This window comes from Bombina bombina, chromosome 4, assembly GCF_027579735.1.
Source record: "Bombina bombina isolate aBomBom1 chromosome 4, aBomBom1.pri, whole genome shotgun sequence".
NCBI classification, from domain to species: Eukaryota; Metazoa; Chordata; class Amphibia; order Anura; family Bombinatoridae; genus Bombina; species Bombina bombina.
Genome location: NC_069502.1, coordinates 693148424 through 693171808, shown reverse-complemented (window position 1 = coordinate 693171808; position 23385 = coordinate 693148424). Strand labels below are relative to the sequence as shown.

Below are 23385 nucleotides of genomic sequence, written 5' to 3'. Positions count from 1 at the left end.
ATAGCCACTAAAACCCTCATTTCCGCCATTCAAAGACACCTTTATGTGTTTAATTTGAGTAATATGTGTTGCTTTTATCCCATTCTATACTATTTTGGAAATTAATACCAGTTGCAATTAATTATACCATATAAGGCCAGTTTAAAGTGTATTCATTTTTGACGTTCATCTAATTAATGTAGTGTTATTAAAGACAAATGATACAATGTATAGGGTGACCATATTGCCGCTTTAAAAAGGTACACATATGAAAAATACATATGTCAGGGCTTTTTTCAGTGCTGTTTAAACAACTGAATTGTATAAGAACCCTGACATATGTATTTTTCATATGTGTCCCTTTTTAAAGCGGCAATATGGTCACCCTAACAATGTATAATGAAACTGAGCAATGGGTATATATTGGTAACAGATGTATATTTAAACTACTATAAATTTAGAAAATAATGATATTCATTGACAATAAATATGTTTTTACTATAGCTACAACTTGTATGAATTTTGAAACTATCCATGTGTTGTTTTGGTTGTAGGCTGGATACTACGGATATGACAGTTGTCTGGGCTGTCAGAAGTGTGAATGTGGTTTGGCTTCTGTGGATAGAAACTGTGACCTTATAACTCAGCAATGTACATGCAATCCTGGAGCAGGGGGTCTGAAATGTGAGCGATGCAAGTCTGGATACTGGAATTATGGACCATCTGGCTGTCAGAGTAAGTGCAAACGAAAATATGATAGCACATTGGCCTTGACGGAGGTTATCTTTTTAATAATTATATTTTTGTTAAAACACAGTATAAAAAAAATTCTTCATCAGTTAAACCTCGTAAATATTATAGTAAATAAGTAATAGATTTATAAAAAAAAAATGGTGTTTTTTTTTTTTTGTTACTTATTCAGCAAAGAATCTTCAAAATAGTATTTGATTACTTAGATTACTATAAGCTATATTATGTAGATTATTATTTTCAGTAGTAGCAGCAATAGTGGTACTAAAGGATACAGTCGTGAATTACATAATTATATGATTTATTAGTTAAAGGCAGTTTATATAGTTTACTTTTAAGCTTTATGGAGTATAAACCAATCTAAAAGCAAAAAGCTTTTTTTTTTTACGAGCTGGCTCATCTTTGGTTCAGCACCTTGGAAATGCTTGCTGATTGGTGTATAAATTTAGCCACCAATCAGGCAGACATGATACGCTGTATCGAATCATGTCCTCCCAACATCACTAAATGCAGACAGTATACGCTGTCTGCATTTATCATTGCACAAGAATATTTTGTGAAATGCTTGTGCAATGCCACCCCCTGCACATTCACGACCGCTGGGGTGTCAATCATCCTAATCTTACAACCGCTGCTTCTTAACTTAGGTTTCCATCAAGCCAGAAACCTTGGGCATAGATAACATAATATTTACATAATATTTACTTATCAACATTTAATAACTATCACCTAGATTCTGAGCGCTATATGGAAATTAAAGAACGCCACAAAAATGGCGTTATTAAATTCACTATAGCGTTGCCATTACAAGTTTAAAAAAAACACTTCTTGTGTGGGCGATATGGAGATTTTAAGCTCCATACCGCTCCCAAAACAAGCGCTGTGTTTGACGTGCTCGTGCACACTTTCCCCATAGACATCAATGGGGAGAGCCAGCAAAAAAAAGTCTAACACCTGCGATTGTGGAAACAAAAGCTCTGTAACGCAGCCCCATTGATGTCTATGAAGAAAATAAAAGACAGTTTAAACCTAACACCCTAACATAAACCCTGAGTCTAAACACCCCTAATCTGCTGTCCCTGACATCGCCGACGCCTGCCTACAGTTATTAACCCCTAATCGCCGCTACCTAAATAAAGCTATTAACCCCTAAACCGCCAGCCCCCCACATCGCAACAACCTAAACTATATTAACCTCTAAACCTAACCCTAACGTAACCCTAACCCTGAACCTAACCCTAACATCCCCTAACTTTAACATAATGAAATTAGATCTAAATTAAATTTACTATTATTAACTAAATAATTCCTATTTAAAACTAAATACTTACCTGTAAAATAAAACCTAATCTAGCTACAATATAACTAACAGTTATATTGTAGCTAGCTTAGGTTTTATTTTTATTTCACAGGTAAGTTTGTATTTATTTTAACTAGGTAGACTAGTTAGTAAATAGTTATTAACTATTTAATAACTACCTAGTTAAAATAAATACAAACTTACCTGTGAAATAAAACCTAACCTGCCTTACACTAAAACCTAACATTACAAAAATAAAAAACATTAAAATCACAAAAAATTAAAAAAAACTTCCATTACAAAAACAAAAAAAATCCAAAAAAATAAAGATTATTCCTATTCTAATACCCTTTTTTAAAAAGAGCCTTTTTGGCATTGTCTTGAAATAAACAGCTCTTTTGCTCCAAAAAAAATACAAACAGCGCCTTACACTATACAAACCCCCACCCCCCAAACTACCAAGGGTCCTTAAAAGGGCCTTTTGGGGGCCCTTAAAAGGGGCATTTTGTAGGGCATTGCCCTGAGATAAACAGCTCTTTTGCTCAAAATAAAAATAAAAAACACCCCCTAACACTATAAAAATCCCCACCCCCCAAACTACCAAGGGCCCTTTAAAGGGCCTTTTGGGGGGCCCTTAAAAGGGCCTTTTGTAGGGCATTGCCCTACAAAATTTTCGCTGGGATGAAGATCGTTCAAGCGGGACTTCCAGGGGGTTAGTGTTAGGCTTTTTTAAGGGTTTATGGGGTGGGGTTTATTTTTTAGTTTAGGGTCTGGGCAGTAAAAGAGCTAAATGCCCTTTTAAGGGCAATGCCCATACAAATGCCCTTTTCAGGTCAATGGGTAGCTTAGGTTTTTTTAGAATTAGGTTTTTTTATTTTGGGGGGTTAGTTGGGTGATGGGTTTTACTGTTGGGGGGGTCTTTGTGGGGTTTTTTTACAGGTAAAAGAGCTGATATATTTGGGGCAATGTCCCACAAAAGTCCCTTTTAAGGGCCATTGGTAGTTTATTGTAGGCTAGGGTTTTTTTTTGGGTGGGCTTTTTTATTTTGATAGGGCTATTAGAGTAGGTGTAATTCTTTTTTATTTTTGATAATATCGTTTTTTTATTTTTTTGTAATTCAGTGTTTGTTATTTTTTGTAACAGTATATTTTTTTGTAATTAGATAGTTTGTAATTTTTAAAGTAGTGTTAGGATGTTTTTAATGTGTAGTTTAGTTTAATTTAATTGGTAGTTAGTTTGATTTTAGTTTAATTGTTATATTAGTTTAATTGTTAGTTTAAACTTAGTTTTTTTAATTTGACAGGTCAATTTTAATTTAATTTAAGATAGGGAAATTGTAATTAATTTTAATATAAAGTTAGGGTGGTGTTAGGTTTAGGGGTTACTAGTTTAAATTAGTTTATTGTGATGTGGGGGGCTTTGGGTTTAGGGGTTAATAGTTTTGTTTAGTATATTTTGTTAGGGGTTAATAGGTTTATTATAGTGGCTTGCAGTTTAGGGCTTAATAACTTTAGTATAGTGGGGGCGATGTGGGCGGACGGCAGATTAGGGGTTAATAATATTTAAATAGTATTTGCTATGTGGGAGGTTGGCGGTTTAGGGGTTAATAACTTTAGTATAGTGGTGACGATGTTGGGGAGTGGCAAAATAGGGGTTAATAAAAAAAATTGTTGTGGCGATGTCGGGAGCGGCAGATTAGGGGTTAATAAATTTATTATAGTGTTTGCGATGCGGTAGGGCCTCGGTTTAGAGGTTAATAGATAGTTTATGAGTGTTTAGTGTACTTTGTAACAGTTTAGTTATGAGTTTTATGTTACAGCTTTGAAGCGTAAAACTCAAAACTACTGACTTTAGATGGCGGTACAGATCTTGTCATTTTAGGATGTAACGCTCACTTTTTAGCCGTACCGCAAAACTCGTAATACCGGCGCTATGGGAATCCCATGAAAAAACTACTTTTTTATGAGTGCGGTACTGACATTGCAGTACAGGCTAAAAGGTGTGCGGTACACCTATACCGACAAGACTTGTAATAGCTGCGGTGCTGTTTTAACTCTGAAAATGCCATATTTTCAGCGTTACGAGCCGCAACGCAAAACTTTTAATCTAGGTGTATACTATGAAAGACGTCCTCATTGCCAAAAGTTAATTTCTATGCAATTAATATTTACCCTTTTCCCCTACACAACCTCTATGAAGTTACCACTTTTTTACCTACAATCAATATTGGATTTTGGACACATCACAACACCATCACTATGGATGGAATCTCAGTATATTCAACCTGGTAATGCTGTAGCATCATTTCTACAACCAGAATATTATCATTTCCTCAATTAACAGTATTATGGATGATAACCTTTACTTTTTTTTTTTTTTTTAATCATAAATTTTTATTGAGACAAACTTTAAATTAACATAGTAATGCCTTTGGGAACAGTACAATGAGGTCCACAATGGCCTGGCATAGTGAATATACAATAAAAATTCAGTACAGTGGTCAGGCAAGGAAATAGGCAAAATATATATAGCAACTAGTCTCTTTTTCAATAAGGGGTGTTTAGGAAGGATAAAATAAGTAGCTATGTCTGCAATGAGTGATGTGATGATACTGATATCTTTCGTTCTGGAAGATGAGGCTGGACGAGACGGATATGGAGTGGGTGTGAAGAAGGGATAAGAGGGGAGAAGGGAGGGGGAAGGGAGAGAGAGAGAGAGAAAAAAAAATTATATATACTCCAGGAGGGGAAAGAAGGTGTCTCAGTGTGGCGGCCCGGGGCTTATGTTCCAATTCGGGAATTTCGTGCTCCAAGGGAGCCAAATAGCATGAAAGGAGTCTAATTTATCTAGGGCTTTGTACAAGTACTGTTCCATTTGTCCGATGAAATGTATCGTGGAAATTACCTGTGAGAGAGAGGGAGGTCTTTCCTCTTTCCAGGCTCTGGTCAATGCAAGTTTCGTAGCCATTAGAATATAAATTGTGAGAGCCTCCCAAGGGGGGAAAGGTTTGGCATCTGCATATGGAGTAGGGCTACCTCTGGGGTACGAGGGGGGGTGAGACCGAGTGACTGAAGAAGTGCATATATGTCTCTCCAAAAGGTTTGGATAACTGGGCAAGTCCACCATATGTGTAATGCTGTACCATTATCTCTACAGTTTCTCCAGCAACTAGGGGGTTGTGACGGATATATTCTGTGTAAAGTAACTGGAACTAAGTGCCAGCGAACTAATATTTTATAATGGAGCTCCCATAGTGTGGCGCAATGAAGAAGTTTCCTAGTCATCACAATTCTGGCATGCCAAACATCTGTTGTTACAGTAAACCCAATTTCCCTCTCCCAGGCCTGATGTTGTGGGATTTTGTGAGGGGGGAGTGAATTAGTAAGAAGATTATAGTGGAAAGAGAGGAGATGTTTAAGGTTATGAGCCCCCTGCCAGGCTCTTTCCCACACCGTTTTGGGCCGTAATAACCTTTTTGGATATCCCCAGGTACGTAAGCGCGTGCTCAGTCGAAATCCTTCAAAACTGAGCTAAGGAGGGAGGTGGAATTTTATACAGATTTCGGAGTGAGGAAGCCAGTTGTCATTTTCGTAGAAGTCTGTTACTAAAAGTGAGTGTAATTGTGGCCAGAGGTCATGGTGAGAGTCAGGTAGGCAATAAAGTGCAGCAGAGATTGTGAGTATAGGGGAAGGATATGGGGCGATAGCTGGATTATGTCTCATCTGGTCCCAGAACTGCAATGTGTGTTTGAAGATGGGGTGTATGATAGCTATGTCGTGTCTATGGTGAAGAGTGATCCAGGGGAGATCAGAGAGGGTTAAGCCTAGGGGTAATAGGGTGGTCTCAAGAGTGAACCAGCCAAGTTGTCTGTCAGGGTCATTCCAGAGGAGAATGTGGGACAGTCTGGCAGCATTATAGTAGGAGATCATGTTTGGTAGAGCTAAGCCACCCTGCGAGACCGGTTTTTCCAAAGTGCGTCCAGAGGTTCTAGGTCTTCGATCCCTCCACACATAGGCGGTGATCAAACTTTGAAACCTGTTAAGGAGCGACCTAGGGATGTTATATGGGATGGATCTAAAAAGATAAGTGATCTTGGGGAGGAAGGACATCTTTACTGCGGCAATACGTCCTGTCCAAGAAATCTCCCTAAACTCCCATGACTCAAGGAGCTTTCTGAATTCAGGAAGCCTGTATGAATAGTTCAGGGCTATGACCACAGAGGGGTCTGGGCCAAGATGGATCCCTAAAATCTTGAGTGAAGTGGTTTTCCATTGGAAGTGATATGCTGTCTGAAGGGAAGTAAGGTCTTCCGGGGAGAAATTTATGGGTAAGGCCTCCGTTTTGGCTACATTGAGCTTGTAGAAGCTCAAGTCTCCAAACTGTTGTAGGATGGTGAAGACTGCTGGGAGAGAATCCTTAGGGGATGTCAGAAACAGGGTAATTAATGTCATCCGTGTAAAGGGAGATTTTATGAGTGTGAGAGCCAATGAAGAGGCCTCTAACGGTGGGGTTTAATCTAATGTATTGGGCTAGGGGTTCTATGGCCAAAGCAAACAGGAGGGGGGACAAAGGGCAGCCCTGTCTAGTACCATTCGAAATCGTGAACCTGGGAGATTGGAACCCAATGCCACGGACGATGGCCGAGGGATTGTTGTAGAGGGCTTTAATCGCAGAGATAAAAGTCGGAGGGAATTGACAGACTCTCAAAGTTTCCCATAAATAATCCCACCTGACCCTGTCAAAGGCCTTTTCAGCGTCCAGAGACAGGGCCAGGAAGGAGGCGGGTCCCCCAGCTGCCATGTATAGGACATCTAGGATTCGTCTAGTTGCGTCTGAGCCCTCCCTATTTGGAATGAATCCAACTTGGTCGTTGGCTATAAGGGGGGAGATTATTTTCGTAACTCTGGTGGCCAAGAGCTTGGCATATATCTTGGTATCGGTATTAATCAATGAAATGGGGCAGCAACTGCTGCAGAGATCTGGCGGCTTACCTGGTTTCAAAATTGTAATGATAACTGCTTCTAGGAACTCCGCTTTGAAGGAGGCCCCAGAGAATATCTCCTGGAAGAATCTGCTAACAATGGGGGCTATGAGGGAGAGAAAAGTTTTGTAAAATCTGGCAGTAAAGCCATTAGGGCCCGGGGCTTTCCCCAATTTCAAACCTCTAATAATGTTTGTGATTTCTTCTATCGTTATCGGGGTGGTGAGGGAGGAAATAGCATCACCAGAGAGTGAAGGAAGAGAGAGAGAGTTTAGAAATTCAGAGATTTCCGCAGGGGTGCGTGCCGGGGTCTCTAGATTGGCCTCTATATTATATAGAGATAAGTAGTAGAGTTTAAAGGCGTCACCAATGTCCGCCACCACCGACATATTTACCCCCGAGGGGGACTGAATGGACATTATTCTCACCTGAGCAGTTCGGTGTCTAAGTTTAGAGGCTAGGAGGGTAGAGGCTTTATTGCCCTGATAAAAATATATATTTTTAAATTTTTCCATCATATTTTGTGTCTTTTTAAGTTCCAGAATTTGGATTTGTTTTGAGATTTTTGTAATTTCATCGTTTATATCGGGAGAGTAGGCGTGGGAGAGCGCAGTCTTAAGTTTACGGAGTTGGATGGTTAGAGTAGATAGAGTGGCTGTAGATTTCAAACGGGCCTCGGTTTCAAATTGTATGAGATGACCCCTCATTACTGCCTTCAGTGTGGCCCATAGGATCTGTGTGGAGGTCTGGTTATCATCGTTAAGGGCTAGGAAGTCTGTTATGTGAGTCTGAAGAGCGGTCTTAAGTAGGGGGTCTGTGATAGTCCAGTCTCGCATGCGCCACAGTCCGGGAGGAGGGCTCACAGGCGGGCCCAGATGTAGTTGCAGAGAATCATGATCAGACCAGGAGACCGGGGCGATGAATATGGAGTGAATATGTTCAATGAGGTGTGCGTGAGTGAAGAAGTAATCAATCCGTGTGTGTGATTTGTGCGGGTGGGAGTAGTATGTGTATTCTCTTCCCTGCGGGTGTATTGCGTGCCATGTGTCATATAAATTGTACTGCGCCATAAGGAGTTGAAAGGCGGAGGAGAGGGAGTGGATAGCTCTATCATTACTAGAAAGTGGGGGTCCTGTTCTATCTAGTTTAATATCCCACAACAAATTACAGTCCCCCCCTAGGATAAGGTCTCCTTGCCTAATTACTGTTACTGCCTTGAGCAGTTTCCTAAGAAATTTGATTTGCTTGGTGTTTGGAGCGTAAATATTAAGCAAGGTGACTAAATGGGAATTCAGTTTACAGATGGCAATGATAAACCTTGCTTGGGGGTCAGATTCAGTATAGATCGGGACATAAGTAACATTTTTACCTACGTAGATGGCAATGCCCCGTGACTTGGAGGAGAATGTGGCTTCTAACAGTGTGGGAAATTGTCTGGACGTGCGGGAGACCTCCTGAGCGTGAGTCCAGTGGGTCTCCTGGATGAATGCTATGTCTATGTGTTTTTTACGTAGGAGGGTAAAGAGAAGGCTGCGCTTTGTTGGGGAGTTCAATCCCTGTACGTTCAGGGTAAGGAAGTGTAGTCCTTCCATGGAGAGAGGGGAAAGAAAAAAAAAAAGAAAAAAAAAAAAAAGAAGAAGAGGGGGGGGGGAGGGTCCCTGGGTGGGGAGGAGGAATAGGAGGAACACTAGATCCATTTCCATTATCAATAACTGAAGAGGATTGAGATATAGAAGAATATGTCAAAAGTTTAGGTTACTTGCGCAGACAAGTTATTGTTAAGATGTTGAGGGGAGGGGGGAGGCAGCGGTCCAGAGCTGCTTTGGTTAAAAACAGATAGGGAGGGGAAATTAGTTCGGTAAGAGAAAGTAATGGCTTGTGAGAGAGTATCTGGAAAAATAGTAGGTATATGTATGCGTATGGTATGAATGGAGGGGGGCGGAGCCAAGAGTGTGCCACCCACTAAGTAAGTGGAGGGATTAATCAGAGGGTAGCAAAGATATAGGTGGGGATTTCCAGAAGGAACGTATAATGAGGGGAGATGAGTGAGCCGAAACAATAGCAAGGTAAAAGATGTCGAGGAGCAGGGGAGTGATATGCACCACGCACCCCCAGTCATGAGTGATGAGTTAATAGGACAGGAACACGAGACAAAGTGTTTGTATGAGTCCTGAGGAGGTGGCAGCAAGGGGGAGATCCTAGTTGAGATATATAGGAAAGATGAATAGTGATATGGCAGCTAATGAGAAGTGCACCGGAAGGGGTGAATGGTGAGTAAAATAGTGTGGAATAGATTTGTGTGTGAGATAATGTGGCACAATAGAATACATCATAGACTATTCCTATACAGATAGGGAAAGGGGAACCAATGTAAATAAGAGAACGGACATTCCTTATTAAATCAACTTAGTATGAGCCTAGAGAATAGAACAAATTATGAAATATTAATAACTAAGCATAAAACCAATCTAGTAAGCATCCATCATGTCGGTTACCTGTTCAGGTATATGAGAAGTGCTGCAATTTTCATTTCAATACAACTTGTAGAGGAAGCAATAAATCATGAAAGAAAGATAGAGAAACATAACAAGATAATAAACCACAATGAAATATAACACTGTATGCATAGAATGTAAACAAGTCTGTGAAGCATATAGACACATGGCCGGGAGCTATAAATAGAGTAAGATATGTACCCGTACGTGAGCTCCCAGCTTACCTGATTGAAGGTCATCAAGTGAGGCAGTCTTGCAAAGGGAAAGGGAGAATTCAGGAGTGAAAAAAGAATAAGATATGTACCTGTGAGTGCACTCCGAACCTCCACAGGTCCCCGGGTAGGTGTCTCACAAAATTGCGAGACAAAGTAACGTTCCAAAAAACAAGGACCACGATGCTGTGATGTAGACAGAAGGTGTCTGCCAAATTATTAAGGCCTCTCTAATTCTGTGCTTGAAGAGGTTGAGTTCTGAGGATGCCAGGCTGGGACTGAAGCGTCAAGGTTGTTTATGCTTCCTTGAGTTTTGGAAGGAGGGTCTGGAACTCCCGAGAGTTCCAGCGTATTGAGCAACTTCATACCCTGTTCTATGGATGAGATGGTGTATGTGCGATCTTGGTTTTGAACGAACAGCTTAACAAGGAAACCCCACCTGTACTTGATTTTATGTTGCCTCAAGGCTAGTGTGAACTGATGGAAGGTTCTCCTTTTAGCAAGTGTATGCAGAGAGAGGTCTGGAAACATTTGTAGCTTTTGATAGGGCTCCCTGAGAGGCTTGTTGGCAAAGGAGGCACGCATGATTCTCTCTTTGGTGGTATAATAGTGTAGGCGCAGGATGACATCCCTGGGGGTGTCAGCAGTGGAGTTGCGGGGGCGCGTGGCCCTGTGTGCTCTATCAATCAAAAAGTCCTCTTCAGAGGTTGTGTTCAAGATGACCTTGAAGAATGTGATTAGGTAATTCTGTAGTTCGGATGAGGAGATATCTTCGGGAATGCCTCTAATCCTAAGATTATTACGGCGAGACCTATCTTCTATGTCTGCCATTTTAGTCTCCAGATCAGAGATTTGCTCCGCAAGGCTTTGTGAGTAAGCTAGGAGATTGGAGTGGTCCGTTGCTAAATCCTCGTGCTTTCTTTCTAAGATCTCTGTCCTCTCTCCCAGTGAGGAAATTTCTCATTTCAAATCGCTCACAGATTGACGGAGTTCCTGTCTGAGAGAGGAGTCGTGAGTGTCCATTTTATCTGTAAGGATTTTGATGGTTTCTAGAAAGTAGATTGTGAAAGAGCTGTTTTATCTTTGCGGGAGGAATCTAATTTAGCACTTTCAGAAGTCAGAGCTATAGAGTCTCTGGAGTCTTCCTCCGAAAGATCTGGATCAGATAGCTGTTTGCTGTGAAAGTGGTCAGTAAGAGTCCTCTTAGGGTTATCTTGATGCTTAGGCTTTCTTTTAGCTGAGTGCGCCATAGTGAAAGAGAGAGGTCACCTGGCCTCTTAGTAAATATGTTCCTGATATAGTTCATAGCTGGGGGGGCGATAGGCAAGCACCCTTAGAGCATGACGCCTCAGCCCTCCATCACAGTTCTAAATCCTTGATGAGGAAAAGGGCACAGATGTCAAGTTGCAGTGATGAGGGTGAGTTCTCGTAAAGCCAACTGATGATATATTAAGAGTGGCCCCTCTCCAGGGGCAGTGCCACCTCTGGGCGAGATCGGGAAAGGGAAGGTGGGTATGACCCGCAGAGCAAGGTACCTGCGGGAAAGGGGGGAAAGGGAGCCCACTGTCAGATAGAATTGGCAGAGATGATCTGTTTGCTGGTGAGCCCTGCAAAATTTTACACTGAAGTATGATACTGGATAGGCTTAGGGTGGAAACGCCTCTGTAAGATAATCGTGAGGTGTTTCAGTCCTCTCTCTCCCCTCCTTCCTCTCTCCTTCCGTTCACTCACTTTCTTCTTCTCCCCTTTTCTCTCCTCCCCCACTCTTCTCTCTTTCTCTCTACCCTCCTCCCCTCTACTCTCCTCCTTGCTTCTTCACTCTCTCTGTTTCTTTCTCACACTTTCCTTATTCTTCTGTCAAGGTCCTCATCCAAAGACTTACAGGACCAGCCTAAGTGTTGCAATAAAGCAGCATCAGTGAGAAAAATTATTGTATAGAGGAGCTGTGATGTGAGGGCGTAATCCGTGTGAGGGTTGTACTCAGGAGGGTGTAATATCCCAGGTTATGAGAGAAAAAAAAAGACTTGCTTTTCTAGCTGACTCTCCTGGGGTTAATTATCAGCAATAGGGCTTTAGGCTTATGTGAAAATCTCCAGCAGTGAAGTATAATTTATAGTGTCTGCAAAGGGCATCTTAATGTTAACTCAGAGTCCTTATATTGAGAGTCTGTCAGTTTCTGAAGTAAGTCTTAGGCAGGCTCAAACAAAATATTCTGGGAGCGGCAGGACTGTGCAATGACCAGCTATGGGCTAAGGAGCTTATTTAGTGTCCCGAGCGTTTATGTGAGAGGGCTGACACTTTCCAGCATGGGTCCCAGACAGGCTCATATAGTAGGAGCAGTGGTTGAAAGGCTGTGGGAGTATATGTGTAATATTGGGACAAGATTACCTGAGAAGGGTAAAGTCCCACTGGTCCCAACTATGTGAAGGAAGTCCCTCTGCTGTCCAATTGCTTGTGGAGAGGGCTCCGGGAGTAGCAGCACTGTCTGTTTTCCCCCTGAGCGCTGAGCAGAGTGCGGCTGCAGATCCCAAAATGGCCGCCGTTCGCGGGCTTTATTTCTAAAGCGCCGCAGGTCTTTGAAGTCTCGGGTGGTGTTGAGCTGGGGAATCCCCAGACTCTAGCTTGCCAACTGAGCCACCGGAGAGGTGAGGGAAGTCAGAGGGAAGGAGGCAGATTATTTGTTTAGCGCTTTGTAGCGCGATATCGCCCGTTTGCTAGTGCATAGCAGGGGTGCAAGATAGAGATGGTTGCGATCCTCTGAGAATTACTAGGGGGCAATTACAGGGAGAAAAAACAGAAAAAACACAGAGGTTTAGAGGGGAGGTATGTACACAGGCTTATATGGCTGAGAATTTAAAGAGTTAGGCAGAATAAAGGGGCTTTTTCTTTGCTAGAAGAGTGGTGTGATAGCGGGAGCTCCGGTCCTGTGCTACCAGTCAGTCTTGTGGTTGGCTCAGCCCCCCGATAACCTTTACTTTTTAACACCATATGCAGCAAAAAGTTTGAGAAAAATGGAAAAAACTTATGACATATCGTATATCAGTTATTTACCATTTGTTCCTGAACTACAAATCATTTGTTTGTCAAAATGGAACTTATTGCATAAATAATATCTTATTTATGTTTGTTTCTAAATATTTTATTAACTGTCATGTAACAAATATCTAGCCCATACAAGTGTAGCGCAACCAATAGATCAAGGTATATTATCCTTAGCTCTGCCCTGCACTAAGAGTAGTGCACAATCTGCTATTGTGGATGGTATAAAAGGTTTACCAGAAAGACCTAATGAGGCAGACATTTATTTAGCGTTCCCTGTATTTTGAATATTGCTGCGTGTGCTATTATTGTTCATATAGCAAATGTTCAGTTAAGTATTGCAATATAGCGCAATACCTATTAGCTCTGGAAAGTTTAGCACCTTTAGAGACCTGAAATAGAAGTGTTAACGCTTGAATATATGCATAACAAAACATAAACAATATATTTATATAAAGTATTTGACTCATTTATACACATTTAATGTAAAATCAAGGATTATTATTGAAAATAAATGTTTTAACCGTGATTTAAAAGTATATACGGTATGATAAGGGGCTGGCTGTTTGTGTTTGTGTATATTAATTTGTGTGAATGTATCTATGTGTATATGTGTATACTTATGTATGTATATGTTTGCAAGTGTGTGCAGTGTTTTAAACGTATATTTTAATACAAAATCATAGTTTAAAAGTCAGAACTCTGACCAGATTAGCGCACCTTCAATTTAGCACTTGTTTTTTTCAGTGCACCTCCATATAAGTCTATTATTTGAGGGATTTAGCACATCCAGCCCCTGAGGAAATGGGAGTGTGCTAGGCCAGGCCATAACTGGCACCGCTTCAGTTAAGGCTCACTACAAAAACCTATCAACTGTTTGCCAAGTTCTGCGCCTTCTCTATCTGTAACTGCGCTGCCCCTGATTTAATTAGGTAAAGCAGCCCCTGGGTGTTAGGAGTACTTTGCAATGATATATAACAAAGGGAGTTATATTTTGTGGCTGAGCGGTGTTATGGAGGATTGCACATGTGGTCACCATTGAGTGGATTATGGTTTGGCGTTAAATGAGGGAATTACTGTTGTAAGGAGAGGGTGAGTCATCTATTATGTTTATTTTAGGTAGGGAAAGTAGTGATAAGCTAATAATGGTGGAGCATTGGGTCATATGCTATAGCAATAGAAAGAAACAACTGTGTTATTGCATGGGAGGAAAAATGTCTGATTTTTTTAAGATTAATCTTAATGTGTTTATATCAAGTTATAAGCATATGACAATCAAATCTATGAAGATATAACTACGTATCTATGTCTACATGTCTCGCTAATACAATTGGTATATTTCAGAATGTAACTGCGGAGGAGGACCCTGTAATAACAGAACTGGGGAATGTATGTTAGAAGACCCTGATGCACCGACAGGCTCAGACTGCTCCACCTATAGTAAGTATTATGCTAATTATCCTAACAGAGAACATAAACTGTATTACTATAAAAACAATTCTTATTTTTAAACAAGTGAATCACTTTCATTACAAATAAGAACTGTTAGTGGTTATAGTAAAAATCACTATTTTATATACATATATACATTAATATACAACTCAATATATATTAAAAATACACAAAATAAGTGTTCAAAGAAAATAAGGCTGAAAATACAAAAGATACATAAAAATGAAAATGTATCAATCACACAATAATAATGAACAGTGCGTGGATGCCTAGCTACAAATAAATATTCAAAGAAAATAAAACCAGAAATTTAAAAAATACATGTAAATAAAATTGTATCAATTAAAGGGCCATAATACCCAAATGTTTAAGCACTTGAAAGTGATGCAGCATTGCTGTAAAAAGCTGACTAGAAAATATCACCTGAACATCTCTATGTAAAAAAGAAAAACATTTTAGCTCAAAAGTTTCTCAGTAGCCACATCCCATTGTAAAGGACTTCTAAGCAGCAAATTAGTATGTCTGTCCCGGGACAGCGGAAGGAGCGAGCTTAAGTGAAATCTCATGGGATCACAGTAAAATAGTTCATGACCTCAGCACTGTTGATGCTGATTGGCTGCTGTTCATTTCTTCATTTATTTATTTTTTTACCTGTAGCTGAGCAGCAGTTGAGTATAACTTTTTACACAGAACTTACTCTGCTGAGCTGAGGAAATTATGAGGTAAATTATCTTCCTTTTTTACATAGAGATGCTCAGGTGATATTTTCCTGTCAGCTTTTTACACTTGTACTGCATCAGTTTCAAGTGATTTAGCATATGAGTATTATGTCCCTTTAAACAATAATAAAGGACAGTTCGTGTAAACTTAGCTACAAATCCGTAGCATAAATATGTAGCAATATAACACAGTTGCTAGTAGAGGTCCCACACATTTTTTTAAATGCTTAAATACTCACAAGAAGTACCCTCAAACATATGAGATGAAGGTTTAGCATCGGAGGAAGAGGAAATCCTTTCCACAGGCAGCTGGACACACAACTCCACAGATCGCTTGACTAACAGAAATAGCCAGAATCAAATTTTTCTTTGCCCACCACTCAGGGGATTAATATCCTCAAATTATTGAAAGAAGGAAAAAAAACAGTGACATAGTGCTTACTGTTTTATTGGTAAGTAAAACATATATACATCGATTTACAACACACTTACATGTGGCAACCTCAATTATTATGAGGTATCAATCAGGTGAATCAAATCCACAATGGGGCAGTCTTGGAATACATAAAAAAGGTCCAACAGTATACAATAAAAAGAGCATATATATATGATAGAAATGCTCCAATATAAAAGATCATCAACCGCCAGGTAACTCCACTCTAGCCTATTTTCTGGCGTTACTTCCCTCCCACTGGCTAAGATGGCTTGAGATCAGTGCATCTCACAAAGTCTACAGACTTCTCTCCCCTGGGTGGGGAATCAGCACACACAATCCTGTCTGATTGTAGCACCTGCAAAAGTCTTTACCTTTTCTTCAGAGGCCAAATTAAAACCACAGTCTCTTTGCTTCTCCTCCCAAGCTTCCCGCACCACCTCCTGGGTCAGCGACCATACTGTGTCCCTAGTGAGAGATCGGCAGAACATAACCTTACTTTTTAGGTGCAACTCACACAGTGAAAAGCAGGGAACAATTATTTGTGAGACACTCTGATCTCAAGCTGTCTCAGCCAGTGGACAGGAAGTAATGCCAGAAAATAGTGGATCAGCCTGGATTGAGCACTCTGAGTGACGGGGGTCACATTCAGACATGAATGGTGTTTCCTCTCCCAGGGCGTTTACCTTACCTCATATGATCGAGGGTTCTTCCTGTAAGTAGATTTACTACCAGTGGGAGGAAACGGGTGTATGAACAACTATTGTCACTATTACTACTACTGTCACCAATAGACTGTGGCTGTCTTTGAACTTTGCCCATATAGGTGGAATTACCTATGAACTCTATGTTTTGTGTTCCATGCTTTATATTTGATGTATGCACTCTCACTTTCTTCTATTGGTCTATATGAGATTGTTATTTGAGAGATCTATATGTGTATATATATATATATATATATATATATATATATATATATATATATTGCTTTTTACTATACATTCCAGCATATATCTTATTTTTAGATATTCTCAACATTAATTGAATATTTGTTGTTCCACCTGCACTTATCATTGCGCTTAACTATTTTGTTTTTGTTTGTACCTACCTCTTAACTGTGGGTAGAAAATTTGGTGTGGAGGACAGCGCCAGATGTAAATCGTACTTGCTTAACTTCTGTGTTGAACGATTGCCCAATACAATCGTTCTTAGTAGAGTAGATAGGATATATGTGAAGGAGTGCCTCACAAGGGGCTGTAGTATGTCAGTTTAGCTGAATAACAGTGAAAGCTGACAGTTTATCTAAATGGTGGCTGGATAAACAATGGATTTGTTGTGTATTAGCTACTACACAGCTATTTGTTGATAACTCTAATAGCTGTGTAGTAGCTAATATACAACAAATCCATTGTTTATCCAGCCACCATTTAGATAAACTGTCGGCTTTCACTATTATTCAGCTAAACTCTCTGACGTACTACAGCCCCTTGTGAGGCGCTTCTTCATATATATCCTATCTCCTCTTCACTGTAGGTAGTTCTGTCCCCGGTGTTTGTCAATTATAGCTGCATTTTTAAGTGCAGGCATCACCAATTAGGGTTTTAGCGCTTTCCTCTTTTTCTTTTCTTTTCTTTTCTTTTCTCTCTCTCTCTCTCTCTCTCTCTCTATATATATATATATATATATATATATATATATATATATATACATTTTTTTTTATTTTTTTTTAATGAAAATGTTCTACACATGATAAAGGCCAGCAAGGAAGAAAATGGAAATGCAAGGGCAACATAAATTCAAATTGTCTAATTCTAAGCATTTATATTTTCTTCATTGTAGGCTGAACCAGACAGCAAGAATTTATTATTCAAAAACTAATGATTATAAAAAAATATATTAAAATGAATATTACTATTAATTATCAATACAGTTTATCATCATGATTTATGAAAGCAATGTATTATAATAATCTGCCATCTTACAAGAACATAGAGGGGCCTATTTAACAAAGTGCAGATGGACATGATCCGATATTGGTGAACTGCTGGTGCAATGCCGCACCCTGCAGATTCGCGGCAAATCGGCTGCTAGCAGGAAGTGTCAATCAACCCGATCGTATTGGATCACGTTGATTTCTTGCAAGTTCTGTCCGCCTCCTCAGAGCAGGCGGACAGGTTATGGAGCAGTAGTCTTTAGACCGCTGCTTCATAACTTGTGTTTCTGGTGAGCCTGAAGGCTCGCCAGAAACATGGGCTTCAAGCTCCGTACGGAGCTTGATAAATATGCCCCATTGTATTTTACCATTTTATATATAAAGTTGTCCTGTTTAAAATGTCTCTCACTGTTTCTAAGAGGTCTGTGCAAATTTCTATCACAAGAGTACAATATTCACAACTGTGTCATTTTGATAAAAACTTATATTTAAAAAATTACTATCCAAAAAAGAATTGTCTGGCTTAAAATTCCTAGTGAACCTCATGTTACTATTGTTTTGGAAGGTTACTTGATTAATTATTTTAGCACAATATTTTATGTGCATCTTTAGCTTTATCTACATATTTGATAAATGACTGATCCACGCACTTAATTTACACGTTTAAACAAACACTTACATATCCAGCAGTTTGGTCCTTTCATGTCAAACTGTTTATCGTCTGGAATTTACTTCTCCATGGAAATAACTTTGTTTCATCAGCCAAGCTGGAACTCAACTGTAAAATGTACTATATTTACAATTTTACTGACTAATGTTGTATATGTTGGGTTTTGAAGATGAAATATTGCCTTTCACTGAATAGACCAGGGATATATAAATCAGTTATCAAAATTTCTTTTAAAAATAAAAATCTTTCAAAACTAGAATATTTTTAGCTGCCAAAGACATTAGTATAAACAGTGAAAAACATGTATTTTAAACAGAAAGGGTTTGTACTGGGTTAACGAGTAGTTTTAGGGAAAGCATAAATTATTTTGCATTACATTGTTCTATTTAAGAACAGCTATTTTGAAGGTTACTTTTAACAACAGAACCCAACAACTCAACCAAAGTACATGTACAATTTTTGTTATCAGAAATAAGGATAATCCATATGCTACTATGCTTATATGCATTTATATCTATTTTTACTAGTTAGGCCATATTGGAATACATTCTTTTTTAAAAAAAAAAAAACTTGTTATTGAAGTCACTTATGGAAATAAAAAAATATATAAAAATTCATCAAAACCTAGTTTAAGGGTTTACATTATGCCTCTGAATGGCAAAATGAGACAAAGGCCGACATTTAAGAAGCCCCGGGCAGACAATGCTTGCTCCAGCGCCCCTGTCTGTCTGATAGGGCATAATGCAAAGTCTAAAGCAAATAAAATCTTCATTTTATCTTTGAGTGATATATTGTAACAGTTCTACAGTGGGTATTGAAAATAATCACATTTTGTTGCTTTACAGCCTGAAATAAAGACAGACACATTTTTTGTTTATCTATTTATTACTCAGTGCAACTTATAACATCCACGTGAAAGATATAACACCAACATGTCAGGCAAAAATAAAGACAATTCAAAAACAGAATCACTGAGTTGGAAAAAGGATCAGCCCCTTGTGTCAGTATTTTGTTGAACCACCTTTTGCTTTAATTATTTATTATTATTATTATTATTATTATCAGGTATTTGTAGAGTGTAAACAGATTCTGCAGCGCTGTAAACATAGTCGGTGTACAGGATAGCTTTTGTAGGGGTCAAGTGGGTAGAGGGCCCTGCCGAGAGTTTCACTGTTGTAGTCAGCTCTTATGAAGCGATCTGTAAACAGCTGGGCCCATAGGCTTACAATCTAAGGGGTTCAAGGGGAAAGCAATGGCGTTAGGAAAGGTTAGTGTTGGTTGTATGCATCCCTGAATAGTAGAGTTTTTAGGGAGTGCTTGAAGCTGTTAAAACTAGGGGAGAGTCTTATGGAGCGAGGCAGGGAATTCCACAAGATGGGGGCCTGTAAACGTGAATGTGAGGAAGTAACAAGAGAGGAGGAGATCCTGAGCTGATCGAAGGGCGCGGGAGGGAGAGTATCTAGAGACAAGTTCTGAGATGTAGGGGGGAGCAGTGCAGTTGAGAGCTTTAAATGTCAGGGTGAGGATTTTATGTTTAATCCTAGAGGCAAGAGGAAGCCAGTGAAGGGATTGGCAGAGAGGTGCAGCAGATGAAGAGCGACGAGTAAGGAAGATGAGCCTTGCAGAGGCATTCATAATGAATTGTAAAGGAGCTATGCGGCAGCTATGTAGACCAGAGAGGACGGAATTGCAGTAGTCGAGGTGGGAAAGGATGAGAGAGTGGATTAAAATCTTGGTTGTATCTTGTGTAAGGAAATGTCTAATTTTAGCAATGTTTTTAAGGTGGAAGCGGCAGGCTTTAGCCAAGGACTGAATGTGAGGAGTGAAGGAAAGATCTGAGTCAAATGTGACCCCAAGACATCGGGAGTGTGGGGTAGGGGTAGTGATGGAATTATCAACAGTTATAGAAATTTTAGGGGTGGAGACATTGGAAGAAGGGGGAAAAATTAGGAGTTCAGTTTTGGTGAGATTTAGCTTAAGGTAGTGAGAGGACATCCAAGATAAGATGTGAGAAAGACAGTTAGTGACACAGGTTAGTAAGGAAGGAGGTAGGTCTGGTGCAGAGAGGTAGATTTGGGTGTAATCGGGATACAAATGGTATTGAAACCCATTCTACTTTATTAAGGAACCTAGTGACGACGTGTAGATTGAAAAAGAGAAGGGGACCAAGGACAGAGCCTTGAGGTACCCCAACAGAAAGTGGTAACGGGGCAGAGGATGCTCCAGAGAAGGCTACGCTAAATGTACGGTTAGTCAGATAGGAAGAGAACCACGAGAGAGCTGTGTCACAGATGCCAAAGGATTGGAGGGTTTGGAGCAGAAGAGGGTGGTCAACAGTGTCAAAGGCTGCAGACAGGTCAAGGAGGATAAGCAGAGAGAAGTGGCCTTTGGATTTTGCTGTAAGTAGGTCATTGGTAACCTTGACAATTGCTGTCTCTGTAGAGTGATGGGAACGAAATCCAGATTGCAGTGGGTCAAGAAGAGAGTTTAGTGTAAGGAAATGGGATAGACGTGCGTAAACTAGCTTTTCGAGGAGCTTTAAGGCAAGAGGGAGTAGGGAAATAGGGCGGTAATTGGAAGGGGAGGTTTTTTGAGGATAGGTGTGACCAGTGCATGTTTTAGAGATGAGGGAAATATACCAGTGCTGAGGAAGAGGGTGAAAATGTGTGTGAGTATGGGGTTGAGGGTAGAAGAGAGGGAAGGAAGTAGCTGTGAGGGGATGGGGTCAAGGGGACAGGTAGTGAGGTGGAAGGACAGTATAAGGGCATAAACTTCATCCTCATTAATAGGGGCAAAAGAGCTGCATTTTTGGATATTTGGGTTTTGGGTGATCGTGAGCTTTGAGGGGGTGGGAGATTGGAAGTATGTTAAGAGCTGATTTCACTTCTGATGGAGTCAATTTTGTTTTTGAAGTGGCATGCAAAATCTTGAGCTGAGAGAGAGGTTGTGTTAGGAGGTGGGGGTGGGCGGAGAAGAGTCTTGAACGTGGAGAACAGACATTTAGGGTTGGAGGAAAGAGTAGAGATGAGATTAGAAATATATTGTTGCTTATAAAGATTAAGGGCAGAATAGTAGGAGTTCAGGATGAACTTGTAGTGAAGAAAGTCACCTGAATTCCGAGATTTCCTCCAATGTCACTCAGCAGTACGGGAGCATCTGCGTAGGTAACGTGTCAGAGGAGTATGCCAGGGCTGAGGATGAGAGTGTGGTTTCTGAGCTAAGGTTGGAGGGGCCAGAGTGTCAATGACTGATGTAAGGGTGGAATTATACTGGCAGATAGATTGGTCAGGGCAGGAAAAGGAGGTGATGGATGAGAGGAGAGGTTTGAGAGAGCTAGCGAGCTGATGGAGATCTAGTGACTTAGTGCTTCTGTGAAGTTTGGTGTGAGGGGTAGAGGGAGGGGGAGTTGTAGGTAGGGAAGTGATGTTGCAAGTTAGGAGATGATAGTCAGAGAGAGGAAAAGGGGAGTTTGTTAAATTCGAAAGAGTGCATCGATAGGTGAAAATCAGATCAAGGGAATGACCATCTTTGTGAGTGGGAGAGTCAGTCCATTGTGACAGGCCGAAAGAGGAAATCAGTTGAAGAAGTTGTATTGCAGAGGAGGCATTGGGATTGTCAAGAGGGATGTTAAAGTCGCCAAGAATGAGGGCAGGGGTGTCTGAGGAAAGGAAATAATGAAGCCAGGCAGCAAAGCCTTTAGTCTGTTGGGATATGTCTCTACTAACTTTGCACATTTAGACTGTGCAATATTTGCCCACTCTTCTTTGCAGAACTTCTCCATTTCCGTTACATTTGATGGTGACCATTTGTGGACTGCAGTCTTCAAGTCATGCCACAGATATTCAATGGGGTTTAAGTCTGGGCTCTGATTAGGTCATGCAAGGACATTCATCTTTTTCTCCTTCAACCACTGTGTGGTCATTTTTGCTGTGTGCTTTGGGTCATTATCATGTTGGAAAGTAAACCTTCTTCCCATTGACAACTTCCTGGCAGAGGGCAGCAGATTTTCCTCAAAAAATGTATGGTATTTTGCCCCATCCATTATTCCTTCTATCCTGACAAGTGCTCTAGTGCCTGCTGCAGAGAAACACCCCCATAACAGGATATGAACACTTTACTTTTTGCTTTACTGTAGGCATGGTGTTATTTGGATGGTGAGCTGTATTGGATTTCCTCCAGACATATTGTTTGTTGTTGAGGCCAAATAATTTAATTTTAGTCTCATCTGACCATAACACCTTTTTCCATGTGGCCTCAGAATTGCCTAGGTGTGTTATGGCAATGCTCAGTCATGACTGCATGTGGCCTTTCTTGAGGAGTAGCTTTTTTCTTGCAACCCTCCCATACAAGCCACAATTGTGGAAAATTTGTGATATTGTTGCCACATGCACACAATGACCATTTTTTGTCATAAATTCCTGCAACTGCTTTAGAGTTGTTGTGGGCCTCTTGGTAGCCTCTCTGACCAATTTCCTCCTGGCTCTTTCATCCAGTTTGAAGCGATGTCCTAATCCAGGGAGGGTCTGTGTTGTACCAAATACCTTACACTTCTTAATAATAGACTTCACTATGCTTCTAGGCATTGATAAAGCCTTTGATATTTTATTGTATCTATCTCCTGACTTGTGCCTGTCCACAACTTTATTCTGGAGATCTTTTGACAGTGCCTTGTCACCCATAGTTGATTGTTTGCTTCAATTGCACTACCAGAGACTGAGATGCACCAGGAAAGCTCTTTTCATGCTGAGCTAATAAATATGCCCACAGCTGATCACAGTTTAAGGTCAAATGGCTTTGTGTGTGCTGTTGAGAAGGTGATAAGATACACCTGATTGAGTTTACAAGTAATTTTAGGAGGGGTGATCCTTTTTCCAACTCAGTGATTCTGTTTTTGAATTGTCTTTATTTTTTCCTGACATGTTTGTGTTTTATCTTTCACTTGGATCTTATAAGTTGCACTGAGTAATTACAACTGGATAAACAAAAACTGTGATTATTTTGAAGGGGGTGATTCTTTTCAATAACCACTGTATTCACTTTAGATTTTCTTTTCGTATAGGAAAGTATGTAGTGATACAAGATTAAATAATTTAAATTTGAATTCTCTTCTATGTTTTATAAGTATTATAAGTATTGCAGTTGGATAAATATAGGGCCACATTTATCAAATCATGGACAGACAGGGCTCCCTACATGAGAACCTGTCTGCCCATGATTGCAGCGAGAGGACAGCAGATTCTGCACATCCACTACCCACATTTAACATTGGACAAGTGTTTGCTTGTGCAGTGCCGCCCAGGACTGTCAATCACCACGAGCAAGCGTGTCAAATGACTGCCACTTTTTAACTTGTGGCAAGCATGCCCCAGAAAGGCTTCAAAGTAGCTTCCACTGCTTAATAAATGGAGCCCAAAATGTGCTC

The 23385-nt window shown here is 40.2% G+C and overlaps 1 protein-coding gene and 1 long non-coding RNA gene across 2 annotated transcripts in view; one reads left to right on the top strand and one right to left on the bottom strand.

The window, feature by feature from the left end:
- The window catches only part of LAMA4 (laminin subunit alpha 4), a 247604-nt gene that overhangs the window by 117621 nt on the left and 106598 nt on the right, over positions 1–23385 (top strand). Inside the window, exons 7-8 of the mRNA XM_053710874.1 lie at positions 534–714; positions 14101–14196. Coding sequence (XP_053566849.1) covers positions 534–714; positions 14101–14196 — 277 coding nt within the window. The remainder of the gene's footprint in view (positions 1–533; positions 715–14100; positions 14197–23385) is intronic.
- Positions 1–23385, bottom strand: part of LOC128656743 (uncharacterized) — a 50355-nt gene that overhangs the window by 25421 nt on the left and 1549 nt on the right. The window lies entirely within an intron of this gene.